This window comes from Sebastes umbrosus, chromosome 17 (genome assembly GCF_015220745.1).
Source record: "Sebastes umbrosus isolate fSebUmb1 chromosome 17, fSebUmb1.pri, whole genome shotgun sequence".
Taxonomy (NCBI): Eukaryota; Metazoa; Chordata; class Actinopteri; order Perciformes; family Sebastidae; genus Sebastes; species Sebastes umbrosus.
The window spans coordinates 16,110,517-16,129,947 of record NC_051285.1 but is presented as its reverse complement, the minus strand read 5'-3'; the positions used below and the strand labels follow the sequence as shown (position 1 = coordinate 16,129,947).

General features: G+C 41.9%; 1 protein-coding gene across 1 annotated transcript in view; it reads right to left on the bottom strand.

Moving 5' to 3' along the window:
* The window catches only part of LOC119475816 (neuronal migration protein doublecortin-like), a 29,061-nt gene extending 12,874 nt beyond the window's left edge, over nucleotides 1-16,187 (bottom strand). The window contains exons 1-3 of the mRNA XM_037748871.1: nucleotides 16,004-16,187; nucleotides 11,342-11,766; nucleotides 8,477-8,808 (exon numbers count right to left, since the gene is read on the bottom strand). Coding sequence (XP_037604799.1) covers nucleotides 8,477-8,808; nucleotides 11,342-11,705 — 696 coding nt within the window. The 5' untranslated portion in view covers nucleotides 11,706-11,766; nucleotides 16,004-16,187. The remainder of the gene's footprint in view (nucleotides 1-8,476; nucleotides 8,809-11,341; nucleotides 11,767-16,003) is intronic.
* Between the last annotated feature and the right edge of the window lie 3,244 nt (nucleotides 16,188-19,431).

Here is a 19,431-nt window from a genome sequence, read left to right as displayed (position 1 = left end):
CTGACTAACAACATTATCATTAGGGGTGTAAGAAAATATCACAATATTATGTTTTGTGACACTGTATCAAGTCTCAAAAACACTGTAAATTTTTAATTTATAGTTTTCATGCAAAGATTTGCACCATCTCAGTGTATGGGCCCTCTCAAAGTAGTGCTATGATGTTAGATGTTACAGGGACTGTGATAAATGCAAATGCAGATCCCACTGTTATGATTGCATAAAAAAGTAAACTTTTTTTACCCAAATTTTATGCATATGGTGTCTTTATACTATGACAGTTCTCCTAAAATTCGATTAGAAAAATTGCAATATATCGCCTTGCTTACAATATCGCAATATATTGAATTGTAACCCCTGTATCATGATACGTATCGTATCGCCAGATTCTGGCCAATACACAGCTCTAGTTATCATCAGGCATTTGTTTCTCCACTCCCATGGGATGCCCATCATGGGTTAATTGTCACACCGGATTTTTTGCCTGACATCTGTCTACAGTTGATAGAAATGTTGTGGGAAAACCATTCTGCTTTGCATGAGATCAGATCAAATGTAAAATGTCAGAGTCCCTTTGTAACATGGCTGCAGTGAGGAAAGGGCAGGCCAGCTTGGGAACATTTGGATATAGGTTCAGAAAAGCATCCGCTCTCAATTTGAAAAGGTCAGTCTGCGTCACCAACCCCACCTGGCAACAGAATCCAGCACAATATGAGAAGACATGATGCCATCAGATTATCAAAAACCCCGTCATATTGCACAGGCAATGCACACATCAGAGTCTGTGTGTATCTATATATATCCACATTTGTGTGTTTATTGGAGGAAGGCGGGTGGGGTTTTCTGGAAAAACTGGCTCCTTCCAGACTCCAGGTGCCCTCCACCCTCTGTCCCACCAAGCCCATCCCTAATCTCTGCCTCACCAGCTGTCAGGACCACATGACCCCCCCGAAAACCACCAACAGCACCAGCAGCTATGCAGGGATCCACCAACTACAACAACTGAATTATTCAGAGTTGCTTTGGCCCGACTCTGGCCGATCGTCCACAGACAGGCCACAGACGTCATTCATTAGGTCACGACGACTTTGGTGGTGAATATAGAATTTAAGCGCCCTTATTCTGAACGTCGTGGTGAGAAGAGAGAGGGCCACAAGTTAGTGTAACTGCTATAGTTCCTCCCTGTGGTGTTTCATTTCAGTATTTGTCTACAAAACTGAAAAAAGTCCAGGAATTACCTCAGATGTGAGACGTTTCACTATCACCTCTATGAAAGTTAATATAATAAATGCATCAATTGTATCCAGTATCATAAAAAATAAAGCAGCAGTGGGTAGAATTGGAGGGAATATGATTAAAAACAGTTATTTTTTATAAACTATATCCAGACAGTAGTGCATGAGACAGGTAATCTGAAAAAAAAACGCATCTCCGATCAAACGGTCAACCTAGGCAGCGCTGATCAAATATGAATCAATATTCTGTTACTGTAATGCCTATTTCTCTCCTCAAATGTTTCCAGAAACATCTTGTAGTGTACTGTTTAGCAACATTTGTGACCCGGCAGCCATGTTGAGATCAGTTGAGGAAATACTAAGCACCGCCCACCAGCCGGAGCACAGCCAATAGGAACGCTCAATAGGAACGCTCTCTCAGTTATGGGTGAAAGGTTGTGGCTTTCTGTCTGTGTTTGTCCAGTTCAATCAGCTGACAAAAAACACAGTTTGATGCTTTGGGTCTGGTGGAGCTCTTTGTTGGTAGAAGATAAAAGCTTGAATGCCAGTGTGCTTGTGTTTGACTTCCATTTCTGGGTTATCTTTAAGGACTATTTCATTGTCAGCCAGTGAGTCATATATTTAGTGTTTTAACTCTTAAATCAGCAGTAGGTAGAAATGGAGTAAATATGATTAAAGAATTTTTTTTTATAAAACGGTTACTATATCCTGACAGTAGTGCATGAGACAGGTAATCTAAAAAAAAAATCATGTGCCTCTGTGTCCTCCGGTGCTCCTAATTACGTCTGCAAGATTTCATAGACCGGAGGAAAACAACCAATCAGAGCCGAGCTGGAGCAGCTGTCAATCACTTGCAAACTCCGATCAAACGGTCGAACTAGGCAGCGCTGATATATATATATTAATCAATATTCTGTTACTGTAATGCCTATTTCTCTCCTCAAATGTTTTCAGAAACATCTTGTAGTGTTTAGCTGTAAAATGAGAAAGTTTGTGACCCGGCAGCCATGTTGAGATCAGTTGAGGAAATACCAAGCACTGCCTACCAGCTGGAGCACAGCCAATAAGAACGCTCAATATGAACGCTCTCTCTGAAATGACTGTGAAATGTGATTGGCCAAAGTCTCCCATCACGGGCTAGATTATTTAAAGCCTGGAAACAGAGCCACGAGGAACACTTGAATTACAATATGCTGGAAGGTTATTATGGAATTTTTGCTCAATGATGCCAAAAATATTCTGCCTACTGCAGGTTTAATGCATGTTATAAATAAGAAAGAGAAGCAAATAACATATATAACCCTCCTCTGCTTGCAGAGAGGTCATATTTAACAGTAAATGAGACAACATGTGTAGAACCACAACCACTGTTGTGGCACTGTGCCTCAAAGTTTATGTCAAATATGTTTTTGTGAAGGCAAGCATTCCAGGTGTAACTCAAACTGTTTAAACCAATCAATGCCAACCTTTTAAACAATTTGGTCTGCAAAACAAATATCTCAGGTCAATAATCACACAGCAGTTCCTTGCCACAGCTTGTATGTGAAGCAGCAGGAAACATCCCCAAACAAAGCTCCTGCATCCTTTGTCTTCTACAGGCAGATGCTTGTCTCGACTTCAGCTCATCCTTTCAGCAGCACAGTCAGTCAGATATAATGAATGAACTATTCTCCAGGTCCACTATCTGTCTCTCTGTATATCTGACTCTACACAGCCCTGTTAATTGATCCCTGTGCAGAAGTAAAGCTATTCAATGTTGCATTATGTCGTTTTGACTCTCTGTCGTGACTCATCTAATCGGTAAAGGCTTACCACCGGCGCTAATGAGTCAGCAAATGGCCAGTCAGTAGAATCCAATATAACTGATTACACTAATCTGCTGTGTTCTGACAGACACCATAGAGGAGTTATCTCAGATCAGTTTATGACGGACATACAAATCAGCTGAAAGAATAAGACTTGAAATTACAACAGAGGCTTTGCAAGGGTGCACACTTTCTATTTCACTGTGTCTTCTTTATGTTAGCTGAGGATGTGACTCTGGGGATGGTGTAAGGGTGAGGGCAGAAAGACAAAAAAAAGACAAAATACAAATCTCACTGTGAGCAGATTAGCTTGTTATATTGTGTTGTCTCAGCATCACTGAGCTCTGTGAGAGAAGCGTGAAGAATAAAAATGATAAAAAAAAGGCTGAAAAGAGCCGGTAAGACCTTGCTTTGCAAACCCATGGGGAAACTCCCACACCGTCTCCTGCACTGTAGCCACACAGACCTGATCAATATCAGTGCCTCTGCTGCACCGAGTGGAATATTCCTCCAGAATACACTCAGCGTCTCCATTTTGTTCATTTCGACTGACACGGTACAGAAGTATAAAAGACGTTCATGGCGGGATGTCTGCTTTTGACGCAACAGCTCAGTTGATGGATATAATGACGGGGTAAAAGTCAAATCCAAAAAAAAGCCACTATTTGATCATCAGCAGTGATTTGTTCCAACTCTAACGATGATTATTGGTGCTGTGGGAGCCTTTCTGACCTCTCTGTGACCTTTGGTGATCTGGTACAGTGTCTGTGTGCTACTTGAGGTGCTCCGGATGCATTTGGAACACAGATGAGCCAGTTAGGCAGCGATATCTGCACAGTCATGGGGAGCAGCTGGTGCCTGATGTTGTTTTAACCCCGCCCCTCCCCGACCCCGAGGAAGCAGGCTTTCCATTTGGCTGACTGATGTGGCCTTAGCATTATTAAATTGTGCTTCCTCCTCTTCCCCCCTCCCCCAGGTCATGTTCACTTGTTGATGTGGTACTCGTGCAGGAAAGGGTGGGGGGGGATGCATACAGGCTACCATGCCTGCTAGAGATGCTTCATCATGGGGACCACGCCCCTCTGTCAGCCTGATTGTCTGCTTCTGTTTAACACCGTGTGTGTGTGTGTGTGCACGTGCGAGTGAAACGTGGCTGCAGTGAGACGTGTTGACGGGTGAGGAGCAGAGAGCAAGCAGGTAAGACCCAATGTAAAGAGCACACTCAGCGTATTACAGCCATTGTCACAAACTGAATCCATCACAGCGGAGCTTATTGCCATGACAACTGCTTCTGCAGCATGGCAAAGAGCAGGCAGACTGCAAGAGCACTGATAACCAAGGGGGAAGCAGGCTTTTCTTCCCCATTACGAATGTATTCTAGGCGTTAAGAAGCCCTAAACCCATGCCCGTATCCATATCCTATTCAGTGAATAATTTCTCACCGTGAGTTATTAACTTTTAAAGCAAAATTGGAATCTTTTGTTCTCCGACAATAACAGTGTGACCTTGTGCCTGAAGCACGCCTGAAGCATCCGTTTCTTTTCCTCTGCAGCTCTTTGTTGACAAATCAATTTTTAGAGAAAAGACTTAAATGCAAACCTCATTTCCAAACCGGGTCAGAATAATGGGCACTGAAATCTGTTAAAGAGCCCCCTGCAACTGCATCTGCAAAACCTTCAACATTACTCACAAATTGCATTTGGATTTGACATCTATTAGACAAAAAGCCCTGCCAAATTGCAATTCAGATGAACAAGCAGTGGATCTTAAATGCAAATCAGAACTATTCTCCTATGCAGACACCTCTATCAAAGAGGAATGAATACAAAATGGCTGCCAGCAATTAAATAAACTGATTTAATGTGGCCTTTAGAAGCAGTGAGGGCAAATCAAGACGTGCACTTTTTCGTTTTAGGCACGGGGAATTATTATTACCCATCAGCGAAAAAACAAAATGATCCTAATTTGCTCGCCGAATGGAAAATGACTGGCCCCACCCTTCCCGATTGAAGTGAAAAGCACCGGCATTTGAGGGGAAAATGGGAGTGATTTTGTTCACAACGCTGACAAAGAGAGGAGGGCAGGCTGTCTTTAGAGTCTACACGGCACTAAGGGAAAAAAGAGGAAGATCAAGAGTGAGAAGTGGGCATTTTAAAAATGCTATAAAAACCTGAATCGCCTTTAATCTCGGCCACAAACTGATCCTTTAAAACACTAAATGCACTAAAAGCCTATCATGCTTCCAGTTCACACCAACAACGATGGAACGTATACAGGTATATTAAAAAGCATGACATGTGAGGCTTGCATTGATAGTAAAACTCTCACACCCACTACAGGATGTGGTATCTGACAGACCAGTCCACACCAGCTGGGCTCTCTTTGTGCCTGGGATGTGGTCTCCTAGCAACCGGTCCCAGCAGCTATCGCAATGGAATGGGAAGAGGAGGATCGGCGCAGCAGAGTCAGGGAGGGGCGGGCACTGCATCAATATTGCTTCTACCATATCACCTCCACCACGGAGCAGCTGCAGTGTGCCTCTGCTGCACACAAAGACGCCGCAATCATGTGTGCAGCATTTTCTCACATTTCGGTGCATCGCAATGAGACTGGCGCAAGCCCAAGACAACCAGTGGACACTAATCATGAAATAATTCATCTATATCTGCAGCGATGACAAACGAGTCAATATGCTCGAAATTGAGACGGCTACCATATGGTGGCTATTAAACTGATTTTGAGGAAACACATCATTAAAAATGCATGGCAAGAAGAGGAACCACAGCCCAACCACACTGATAAAAACACTGAAATATAAGAATAAAATTAATATTCCATAAGGTGGTTACAGCATCCAAACATCTTGGCAAGTGTGTGTATGTGTAAGAAAGCTGGTATGAGACCCTGGGCAGCCAGACTGCACCCCTGGGAGAGAGCATTAAAATCAAATTCCCCCATCTATCATTTCAACACACCTCCCCTCCTCCAAGACACGGGTGATTCCAGCCTTATTAATACAGAGGGAAAAAAAAAAACCTGAAGAAGTACAACACCTAAAGGAGCTCAGCAGGGCACGATCCCCAGTCCATCTGTAATGAATAATACAGGAAAAGGTCCCTGCAGGAGAATTAGCCAACATTTAACCATATCAAAGAGAAGACTGAGGAACAGATGTCCATGTTCCTATCCACACATGCTTTCACGCTTGCTCCACATCCCCGCCTCCGTTAATTAACTACAATTCACAATAGTGTGGAAAGCAAAGGTATTTGATCTGTGCAGTCAGTTACAGGTGTGAGGTTGGAAATTAATCAAGATCAGTGCATTTTAGCGTACAGAAAACTACATTTATGACCAAATTTTACACCCTATTTTGTTGGACTCACTCACATTTCATTTATGACTTCATAAAGTAGCACACATGTTGATATGAAAGGACATATTAGACGGTCCGTCTCCTGTGGAAAGGTCTTTCCAGTCTTCCAGGTGGGTGACCCTGCATGGTGGCTGCTCCAATAAAGCATAACTATGAATAAAACATGATGTCCTTTTAGCTTCACCACTGTGTTCAGAAAACAATAGTCTTCCCCTGGGAGTGACTTTTAGGCAAAGTTACAGCATGTTGTGTGCCTCATATGGATCCTTTGACTAGCTTTCGCCATTCTTGTGCTTTTGTTGTTTCAGCTGAATTTACAGCTCTGTCCCATAACACATTATGTAATCTGCTAATCTTCATGATAAACCTTTATTGGAGGCACAGCTTAAATATGACTGTTGCCAAGCCAACTATCGAATGCATTCTCTCACAATTTGCACTTAATTGTCTAAAAAGCAAAACCTGTGAAAGCATTTTCTTGCCTGCAAAGCCTGTAGCTGCAGCTTGGCTGCTGATATTTACCATCCATGTTGGGAAACAATCTTCAAATGGAAAGTTATGAAAAAAATATCAATATATTCTGCTGGTTGAATTCAGCAGGTAAGCAAATTAAGTAGCTCTATAGCTACGCAGCGTAGACTCATAAAGTTAGCCATAAACCTAATGCATGTTAACAAGTGCCAGTGTGTTAATAAGGTTAATGTGCAATGGTTGGTGGTAAGAAAATCAAGACCATCTTGATTTGTTAATTCAGGAGACACTATATGTATACTTAATATCATACTTTAGTGTATATAAAATACAGGCCTGATGTCAGTGCAGGTTTTTACTGCCCACAGCCTGCCAGCGGAAACTAAACGTTTCTCTTCTCGTGGGGATTCCAGTGCCCTGGTTTCTGCCAAAGGATCCATTAACTGAACACCAGGGAATCAAGGTTGCTGAAGACACTTTGCCCTTTATTCTGGGGCTTATTTTACAGAAATGTCTGCATTTTGATCCTCATCATCTCAAAATGGGAATTCATGCAGACAATCCAGATGTGCCAGTGTCTTTGATAGATTGACTGTCTCTCTCTAGGACTGTCTGATGACTGAAAGCTGAACATTTACTTCCAAAAATGTTTTAGCCCCAAACTCACATGTGTCTCAGCAAGCCAACTCCAAAAAAGGACTATATTCTACCTGACACATCATGTCCAAGTTTAATTCTCTGTGTATGAAAGTCTTCATATGCCACAAATATTCATATGCACAAGAAAAGTAACATTAAGGATTCTGAGCGGTACTGAACTTAGTTAATTGTAAGGATTATGAGTTGAAGGTCTTTCTAGACCCATATTCTCACTGTTTTACTAAAATACCAGCGTGCACCCTCCTAAATAGAGTAACAATGGGGACAAAATGATCAAACACAACAATACAGGGTTTGGCCCTTTGTACACAACCATAGTGGGTGGAAGCAAGAACTTCCCAGGACGTTTGAGCTTTTCAATGACAGATGGACTCATAACCTAAAAACTAACTCCACAACAAAAGGCTGGTAAACGGGACACGAATGACCTGAACCACAAGAGAGGAGAATATGTTGCCTCAGACTAAAGTCAGAATAAAGACAGCAGACTATGAAGGTCATTGTGTCCACAGGTTGTTCTCATGAATGCTCCAGGTTCTCATGGATCTGCCGTGTCACTGTTGACTAAGGATATTAATGTGATGTAATGCGAGTGCTTGGGTTTTTTTTTCTTTTTGCATATGCAAGCAAATCATTTCCTGCTTTTCTTTGATCCTGATATGCCTGGCTGGGTGTGGATGGATGCATGAATGATGAACTGTCCTCATTCCTGACCACGAATTTTCCTATTGTGCAGCTTTGCTTACATAGTGTATAGTACCACCTTTGTTCCAGTTATTCCTAGAACAGAGGGCCCTATCACGCATTAAAAAAAAAATGCAGACAAAATCGGCATTAGCAGCTTGGTACATTTGGATTTTAGTGGGTTAGTTTTTCAACTTTGGTTTGGCATGATGTAAGCTGGGCAGTGGCTAAAACGTGAGACATACCTGCTTGCCGTCGAGCGTGTAGATCCTCTTGACCACGCCGCTTTCAAGTTTAATGGCCTCCGTGATGTCGGTGAGCACCTGCTCGAAGGAGTGGGCCGTTTTCTTGTTGAGCAGGACGCGCACAGCCTTGCGTGGCTTCACGCCGCTGCGCATCACCGTCACTAGCTTGGGTCGAACAAAGTCCTTGCCCTCTCTGGGATCGCCGGTGCCTCTGGCACCGAAGGCCTTCTGGCTCGCCGAGGCCTTTACATTCACAGACCAGTTGGGGTTGACGTTCTTGGTGTAGTCAACCTTCTTGTAGATATTCTCAGATGCACAAACATAGCTCTCCCCTGTGACAGCAAAGAAAGAAATTGGGTTAGTGTGTTGTAACACACTCAGTTATTCAACTCTGACACCTGAGACTCCCAGAGGTGTCCACTCAGAAACATTTGAACCTGCAGGAACTGAAATTATGAGATACCAAGAGCAGTGGGGGAATCTCTGGGCTTCCACATCTTGGATTTCATCTGGCATCGATGTAATAACACAACTAAAAATCATTTTACTTTAAGAAAATAGCATGGTGTCAATAGAAACTTTTCACAGGCCAGCTTTGGGTAACCAGACTGGTTCTGCAGAGACATGTTGCTACGGAGTTTTTCCAAATGTTATTTCTGATCGTCGGTCACCAAAAACGAAATGTTCTTTATCCCCATCGTATTAAGGGAACGACAGGAGTCCCGGGATTGAATGTCTAAACACAACAACTACAGTATCTCGTTGGTTAGATTCCATTGGGATGACTGGGAAACGGGTTGTTCTTGTGATTTGAAAAAATATTGGTGGTTTAAAGTAAACTTCAAAATCCTTTTGAGACGGGGAACAAACTGATTTCATGCCAATGTTTATTTGTCTATTCTAGGGGATAAAATATACATATGCAATATACAATGAGAGCATGTCATTAAATAAAACATTTGAAATAATGGAACAGATGCCGTGTTACTGTGTGATTATGAACTATGCTGTAGCTCACACTTGCATGTCTTTGTCTGTTGTAAAAAAAACACGAGTTTAAACTTCAAGGCTCTCCCGTGAGACCACACTACCTGCTTCACCGTACACACTGACAGTAATAGCGATACAGTGGAGACACAGCTTCACTTTTTAAAGCGTGCATCCCTTGGCTTGGTTAGACTTCAATTCTAACAACCAGCCTGCCTAAGAGTATTCAGTCATCGAGGGTCCATTCATTCTTTGACCATTTTTCAAAAGAAAAAAAATCTGTGATGAGTTAAAATAATCTCATCGCAAATGTCCTTTTCCTAAATTGACCAATCTCCATCCAATCCTCTCAGCAATCTTCCATTTTCGTCACCCTTTGTCGACGTCCATTCTTTACAGCAGATTGTGCCGTTCTTGCTCAGACAGGGAGAGGAGTTAAAGTAAAAGCAAAATGCAGCAGGAGGAGAGAGAACGACGGAGAGAAAGAAATTTGGACAAAAGGGGGAATCCAGAAGGCAACAATTAGGCCGAATGTGGAGAAATTACGGCAAAGACAAAAGACGCAGAGCAGGATTACACAGTGCAGAGGAGATTGAGCAATTAATTATACTCCACAAGAGGAAGCACAATGAAAAGCCCCACCACCACCCATGGTGCTTACTGTGCTGCCCCTACTTTACTGCACCCACCACACACACACGCTGAACGGCACATAAAGGCACACACACACACCTCTCGTATCTTTCCTAAGCAGCTCAAGGAGCAGAGATGATCATCTCATTTTGAACAAATTAAGCTGCAGTTGATCTTCTAGCTTTACCCCGAGATCACTCCGTCCACCTCATCCCACTTCTTTAGAACGATCTCATAGAGTGGACAAGACTTCCTCAGGCTGGCCAATGCATGGAGCATCTTGTCTGGTGCCAAGCAACGACTTTATTCAATAACCAAAAAGGATTTCAAATCATCTTTGGCAATTTTTACAACATAAATCCGTAAGCACGGAAATCACTTCTGATGAAATATAGATTACAAAAGACACTAACTCATTCATACTACTTCATCTATCAGTCAGAAGCACAAGTAAAATTTACAACATTAAATATGTTGTTTTGGCTGCTGAATTAATAAAAAACTAATTCCTTTTCACTATAAATTAAAATCCCAAAAGGTGTAGTTTTCATTGGGATTTTCCGACCTCTGTTACTATGGAGGCTGATGGAGACGCTTGACAGTAAAAACCCAAATTGTGACTGCATGTTAGATGCTAATGCCGTCTGTTAATGAACCATTTATCCCACGCTGAGCTGTAGAGAGCTGACTTTACAGCTCAGTATGAACCCCTGCCAGACTCTCAAGCTAAACGCCCCAAAAACTGAGACCATTAAGTCTAATTAAGACCAAGATAGGAGACCTGCTTTCAGCTTCACAAGCAGGTTCAAGAAATTCTTTGAAAGCAGACCCATGAAATACAATTTCATGAGTAACAGGTTGGGTTGTTGCTTTGCGAATTAAATTAAATTCTCATATACATTTCCTCTTAATAGCCTAACAAAATGTGTGTACAATGTGCAAACAGTTGAGAGAAGTGGACCATGTCACTCGACTGCCCCAAAGTAACTCCTCAGATTAGAAGTTGATACATCATATGAAGAGATTACTGGAGTCTAGACTGAAAAGATAAGACTTCTAATCTCAGAACTGGAAACGTTATGCTTCTAAATCTTCTCACTGACTTGAAACTGCAGATCATCTTTAACATGGAGGCGTAAAATGTCTCAATTTGATCTCATTACTGCAGCTAGACTGACGACATTGACAATCCAAATGATCCCTCATCTCATAAAGTGCTTGGTATGTCCATCTACACATGCTCACCTTCCTCTAGCTCATCCATTGAGCCGATCTTGCGCATTCCATCAATAGTGAAGATGAAGCGGACACCTTGAGGCAAGTTGATGTGGTCAGAGAGCGAGCGCGTGAGGTCAGCCAGGAGCGAGTCAAAGGTGCGGAACCGGTCGTTGGCCACGGCGTACACGATGCCCTTGAAGTAGCGGTCTCCGTTGCGGTAGAAGCGCACCTTTTTGGCTTTCTTCTCATTGGTGAGGGCCTGCAGGGTGCGCGTGCGGTAGAAGCTGCAGTGGGCGCTGTGGGTAGGGCTGGGAAGTCCATTCAGGCGCCCGCCCCGCGCGGTGCGGGTTGACTTGTCTCGCTCGTCAAAATGTCCAAAGTCTAGCTCCATGATGGCTGAAAGTTGAGATGGTTGTGACAGATGTTGGTGGTGGTGACCAGCTCCGGAGAGTCTGGGGGAAAAAAAACAATCCATGTAAAGTAAAATACTGCAATAATACAAAATTGTACAATATCCTCTAGTATATTAGAATAATTTCAGTCACCAAAAAAATTTTTTTCCCGTACTGGATGACTTCACTATAACACAAGGTTAGCTAAACTCTACGATCCATTTTTACCCTCAAGTAAACACAATCTGAATGTTATACTAACCTCTCCTGTTATTAATCACTATACGTTTCTAGTTCAAACACAGAGACATGCATTTTCATATAACTTTGAACATTAGGAACTGAATTCTATAAATCTGCAATGATGTAATGGTTTCATCTGCATACAGGTGGACAATGAATGAAACCACTAGTGAGACTAAAGGACTGGTTCTGAATACTTCAGGCTGCAGCCAAATGTGTCTGTATTGAAAGCAGTGATTGATAGTCTTCCCCCTGACCACTTCAAACAACAGCTTTAGCTTGTGAAAATCACCTTCAGTACAAGGTTTGAGTCATTACTACTATGTGCAGAATATTATGGCACCTCAGTCAGTCCTTTAGTTATTAAAGTTTACACTAAAAGTTCATCTTTACAGATGATCCAATGGGCCTTAAACCTTCTGCACAGTTGATAACCTGTGGCACCGGTGCTGATGTCAATTAAGATAAATCCTTTTAATATCATGTTTAAATCAGTTTTTTTCACTCAATATGGGATTTAAATAATGTATGTTGGCAGATATGAAAACAGGATTACACACAGATGGAGATTAAGATGGCTGACTGACTACATAGCACACATTAAAAGGTGCAATTGATAACAGCCTGATGGAGAAACCAGGGTCAAACTCATCCATTTATCAGTTTTTTCCACATTAACTGGCAACTTGATCACTGTCGACACAGAGTGATACCAACGTTGTTTTACTATTGGCTCACAAGCCTTGTTAGGAGTGGGAACTGAACGTCAGATATCTTCCACAGAGACAAACGAAACATTCATTTTGGACCTGTCAAAATGTTTTAAATGATTCATTCACAATCCTTTTTTTTTGAGGAAAAGACATACTTTTATTCGGCACCTTTCTAAAAGCTCTATGGATGTAATTTTTTTAATTAATTAAGGTTTCCCATTGGAAAAGATTTAAATTAAATCACAAAATACTGTAAGACTACAATTTATTAAACTGACAAGAAATTGTATGATAAAGGGGGATTTAGTGTTGCAAACTCATGATATTTTTGCTTAGAGTAAGATTACAATCCAACATCTGCTTTGGCTAAACTGCTGCGTGAAGCATGTCGCACATACGATACGTCTCTTCTTCTCTAGTCTTCTCCGCCTACATACACCTGTGAGCAGTCGTCTCACTTGGCCAGATGAATCAGTAACTGGCACACGGCCAGTTAAAGAAGTTCAAGGGTACCGTTCTAAAATAAGTCTTTGATAGATCACTTGGGAGCTTACTGATAAGACATGTGAAATCAATTAAGGCCCAAAATTCCCAGGAACCAACAGATGACCAGGCCTTTCTGCTTAGAAAACTCATGCCACAATGTGTTTATGACACATTAGAGGAGGAATTTTTCTATTTCTTTGCTGTTGTTAATATGTCCAGCTGTTAATATGCTGCCATTGTTGTCTAGTTTAATGAAAACGCATTTAGTGGAGCATGTGTGGCAAAGCTATATGTACAATATCAGATATGTAAGGTCTTGTGAAAGCATTCATTGTAGGAATAATGGATTCTCAGAGCAGTGTTTAATATTTGAGTGGATTACATGTTACAGTAAGAAAGTATACGTGTTATTGGGTCAAGTTTCACCACATTAAGACTGAATTTGAATTTTCCATCATTTGAAGGAATATAGTAACTTGTTATTCATCCCAAAATAGTGGGGATTTGAATGTTACAGGAGGTCCAGCTCTTCCTGCTTCCTTAGAAATTATGCAAAAGATGCATCTGTTCAGCCAACATACAATAAACCACTTATACTACATGTGGGACGGTCTGGCCAAAGGAAGACTGGACTCTTCCGGTTAACCTCCCACCTGCACCCGATGACCACAACTCAGTCCTCAAAAGCCACAAAAATGCTCATTGAACCATCAAAGTGAACTCTGATACACACCCATAAAACCCTCACACCCACCCACATAAAAGAGGAAGTTATCAGTTTAAAGCTCAGCTCCACTGACATCATCTCATTTTCAATAAAATATTCTTAAAAAAAAAAAAAAAAAAAAAAAAGCCTTCTCAAGAGTGATCACATCCTTTTAAATATTGTATGTTTGGCAAAGATGTCTTGGATGCCACTTGTTTCTCTTCCAGGTCATAAGTAGCTTGACATATTGACTAAGAGATCACTGGTCTTTGAACTCATCTCCTCTCTGAGTGGCTTGTTAACAACACATACGCCGTTATGTCTTTTAAGATGTTTTAAGTCACGTTTTCCTCCTTCATGACATTTAAGACACAACATCACAGTTTGGCTTCTTCTGTCATGGAAAGAATTGTTCAATCTTGCACCATTTTGTAGCAATTTTCAACCAAACCCCCAGTGAGAAAGGCTTCTAGTTAGAGGTGGGAAATATTGCACTAGTAGTAGTTGAAGTTTTTTCACTTCTTCTTGCACGTCTGAACAGTTTTGTCACACAAATAACACCAGAACACTTCATGTTGCTTTGAATAACTGGAATTATTAGCAGATAAATCAATTAGCTGATCAGCAACTATTTTGATAATCAAATAATCCTTTCAGTCATTTTTCCAGGGAAAAATATCAACCCTTCTCTGTTTCCAGCTTCTCCAATGTGAGGGTTTTGTTGCTTTTTCCTGTTTTATATCAATGTGAACTTGAATATCTTTACATTTTGGACTGTTGGTCAGACAAAACAAGACATTTGAAGATGTCACTTTGGACCACCATTTTCTGATATTTTATTGACCAATCAATTGACAGAGGAAATTAATCACCGGTTGCAGCCTTATCATTGAACGACACAGTATCACATCGTGATATTTATCTTAAACATATCACAAAGTTCTACTTCTAATGAACATTCAACATACTAAAAAGTAAAAAGCACATATTTTCTGAAGCCTCTAGTGCTTATTTCACTCTTATCATACCATGCATGTAAACCAATGAATGAGACAATGTCTATTAATGCTCATTTGCTCACAGTCTTTAACAATATGTAATAATAATTCATCGTCCTCCATGGTGCATATAAAGATTCTGTATAGAGGACCACATTGACAAACAGAAGCCATTAAACCAGAATAGAAGGAAACATGCTGCCGCCACCCGCCCCCCCACCACATCCATGTGGCAGGGCCCTCCACTCCCCTGCTAACCCCTGGCTGTGCTGCTGACTGGGGTTATATGACAGGCACCCTGATAGCTATAGGGGTGGGACTTCTTCTGGGGGGCTCCTCATCTGACAAAGGCCAGGTTTCGAGCCCATCTGCCGCACTAATGGGCAGAGCCAACAGTGACCCTTCCTCAGTGGAGCATCAACTAGGACAGTCCATTGTCTCAAACAGGGTGCCTTGCCTTCACAGTGACATCACCATCACTGCTGCCGGCTCAGCCTCCTGCAGCAGGAGTCCAGATAAAGTGCATCAATGGAAGCAATACACTATCTTTTATGACATCTATAGCTTTTACATCATGATTATCTCTCTGCATGGTTTGATTCTTACATAGAAATCACCACCACAGCTGAATGAATGCATTCTCCCCCTTAAGTGAAGCTGAGCATTAAGCAGCACTGCAGCAACATTGTGTGCTATCATTTGTGTGGTATCACTGGCATTTTTTGGGCTGGATCCTGGCTGAGCCACCCACACACACACAACAAAACCATTATGACTCTCTCCAGTAGCTGATCTACACCATCTAGAAACACCACACCACACATAGTCTTAAATCACAGTCGCAAAAGGAAGAAAAAAAAAGTTTCCTGATGCCACACTTCTTCTCATTTATGAGGTATGAGTGTGGCCACATGGCTGAGAGAGCAAGAGGCACAAAATGCAAGTTTCTCTTTAGGAAAAAAAAAAAGGTGGGGTGTGTGCGCACACCTACTCACAACCCACCTGCTCACATCTGAAAAACCATTTCTTTCACACACACATATATAAAATAACCTGACATCTCAACTCAGCTCCACTCCTAATCCAAACCAGTTTTATATATATTCAGTAAAGTGTGTGGATGATCCTACCACCCGGTAAAGCGGACTCACCTGCGTCGCTGCTTGCGGAGAGAAGGGAGTGTGTGCGGGGGGAGTGTGAGTGTGAGTGTGTGAGAGTGAGTGTGTGAGTGAGTGAGTCGATGCTGCAGGATAGCGGCACGCCGTCTCTCCTCTCGCCTTTGTCTGCTTCAGTCTGAGAGCCGAGCCGCTGCCTCGCTGGAGGAGCCAACTGGGTCCTAAAGCCAACGAGCACTAGCTGGACCCGCCCACTGTGGAACTGCTGGAGGTATAGCAGCAGTCAGTCAGTCAGAGTGGGCTGGGCTGCTGAAGCTTCATCAGCCTTTACCAAAAAGGTAACATGCTGTGAATTAAAGGAAGCTATTATTTACAGTTCTGGGTGAAAGGTTGTGGCTTTCTGTCTGTCTGTGTGTGTGTCCAGTTCAATCAGCTGACCAAAAACCACAGTTTTGATGCTCTGGGTCTGGTGGAGCTCTTTGTTTGGTGGAAGATAAAAGCTTGAATGCCACCATGCTTGTGTTTGACTTCCATTTCTGGGTTATCTCGGAAGGCCTATTTCATTGTCAGCCATATATTTAGTGTTTTAACTCTTCAATCAGCAGTAGGTAGAAATGGAGCAAATAGGATTAAAAAAAAATTAAAAAAAGAGAGGGTCATAAGTTAGTGTAACTGCTATAGTTCCTCCCTGTGGTGTTTAATGACAAAACTGAAAAAGTCCAGGAATTACCTCAGATGTGAGACGTTTCACTATCACCTCTATGAAAGTTAATATAATAAATGCACCAATTTTATCCTGTATCATAAAACATTAAATCAGCAGTAGGTAGAATTGGGGCAAATATGATTAAAAAAAGTTATTTTTATAAAACGGTCACTATATCCTGACTAGTGCATGAGACAGGTAATCTGAAAAAATCATGTGCCTCTGTGTCCTCCGGTGCTCCTAATGGCATCTGCAAGATTTCACAGACCGGAGGAAAACAACCAATCAGAGCCAAGCTGGAGCCTTGCCGTCTCTGAGCAGCTGTCAATCACTCGCAAACTTCGATCAAACAGTCAAACTAGGCAGCGTTGATCAAATATGAATCAATATTCTGTTACTGTAATGCCTATTTATCTCCTCAAATGTTTTCAGAAACATCTTGTAGTGTACTGTTTACTGTAGCTGTAAAATGAGAAAGTTTGTGACCCGGCAGCCATGTTGAGATCAGTTGAGGAAATACCAAGCACCGCCTACCAGCCGGAGCACAGCCAATAGGAACGCAAAATATGAACGCTCTCTCTCTGAAAGGACCTGTGATTGGCCATAGTCTCCCGTCACGGGCTCGATTATTTAAAGCCTGAAAACAGAGCCATGAGGAGGTGCAGAAGTCTAGTTTTCTCTCAGAACACTTGAATTACAATATGCTGAAAGGTAATTATGGAATTTTTGCCCAATGATGCCAAAAATATACTGCCTACCCCCACTTTAACTCAACAAACAAGATTGCTCATCTTCACATAATATGTGACACATTTGGCCTACTTTTTTACGTTTGCTTTTCACAGAACACCTGCACTGTAGTCTGAAAATGTGAAACACGGCTTCAAGAGAAAAGTGCATCAAAGAAAAGTCATTGTATTGTACTTTTCAGGAAGTGGTTTTACATGTTTGCACTTAATGCACTTAATTGATGATGGGAATGACAACCGATCCCCGAGGGCCAAGGGAACAAATGTTTGTGGTTGATTTTGCATGAACTTATGCACAGCTTGCATGATAGGTACAGTGGAGGAAATAAGTATTTGATCCCTTGCCGATTTTGTAAGTTTGCCCACTTACAAAGAAAAGAACGGTCTATAATTTTAATGGTAGGTTTATTTTAACAGTGAGACAGAATATTTAAAAAAAATCCAGAAAATCACATTATATAAAAGTTATAAATTGATTTTCATTTTATTGTGGGAAATAAGTATTTGATCCCCTAGCAACCAACAAGAATTCTGGCCCCCACAGACCGGTTAAATTAGTCCTCTCGCTTTAAGAAAGTACTCCGAATCTCAACTCGTGACCTGTATAAAAGACAACTGTCTCAACTCATTACCTGTATAAAAGACACCTGTCCACAATCAGATTCCAACCTCTCCACCATGGGCAAGACCAAAGGGCTGTATAAAGGACGTCAGGGACAAGATTGTAGACCTGCACAAGACTGGAATGAAAGACCATCAGCAAGCAGCTTGGTGAGAAGGGGACAACTGTTGGTGCCATTATTCGGAAATGGAAGAAACACAAAATGACCATCAATCGCCCTTGGTCTGGGGCTCCACGCAAGATCTTGTCTCTCGGGGTATCGATGATCATGAGAAAGGTGAGGGATCAGCCCAGAAATACACGGGAGGAACTTCTTAATTAATCGCAAGACAGCTGGGACCACAATCACCAAGAAAACCATTGGTAACACACTACACCGTAATGGTTTAAAATCCTGCAGCGCCCACAAGGTCCCCCTGCTCAAGAAGGCACATGTACAGGCCCGTCTGTTTGCCAATGAACACCTGAATGATTCAGAGAAGGCTTGGGAGAAGGTGATGTGGTCAGATGAGACCAAAATCGAGCTCTTTGGCATCAACTCGACTCGCCGTGTTTGGAGGAAGAGAAATGCTGACTATAACCCCAAGAACACCATCCACACCGTCAAGCATGGAGGTGGAAACATTATGTTTTGGGGGTGTTTCTCTGCTAAGGGGACAGGACGACTTCACCGCATCAAAGGGAGGATGGACGGGGCCATGTACCGTGAAATGTTGGGCGACAACCTCCTTCCCTCAGCCAGGACACTGAAAATGGGACGTGGATGGGTCTTCCAGCACGACAATGACCAAAAACATTCGGCCAAGGCAACAAAGGAGTGGCTCAAGAAGAAGCACATTAAGGTCATGGAGTGACCTAGCCAGTCTCCGGACTTTAATTCCATAGAAAATCTGTGGAGGGAGCTGAAGCTTCAAGTTGCCATGCGACAGCCTCAAAACCTTAAGGATTTGGAGATGATCTGCAAAGAGGAGTGGACCAAAATCCATCCTGAGATGTGCACAAACCTGGTGACCATCTACAAGAAACGTCTGACCTCTGTGCTTGCCAACAACGTTTCTCCACCAAGTACTGAGTCATGTTTTGCTAGGGGATCAAATACTTATTTCCCACAATCAAATGCAAATCAATTTATAACTTTTATATGATGTGATTTTCTGGATTTTTTTTTTAATATTCTGTCTCTCACTGTTAAAATAAACCTACCATTAAAATTATAGACCGTTCTTTTCTTTGTAAGTGGGCAAACTTACAAAATCGGCAAGGGATCAAATACTTATTTCCTCCACTGTATGTGTCATATATTACCGTATGGATAAGGCTGTCAGGTTAATTTTAAAGAGGACCTATTATGCTTATTTTTAGGTGTATACTTGTATTTGGGGTTTCT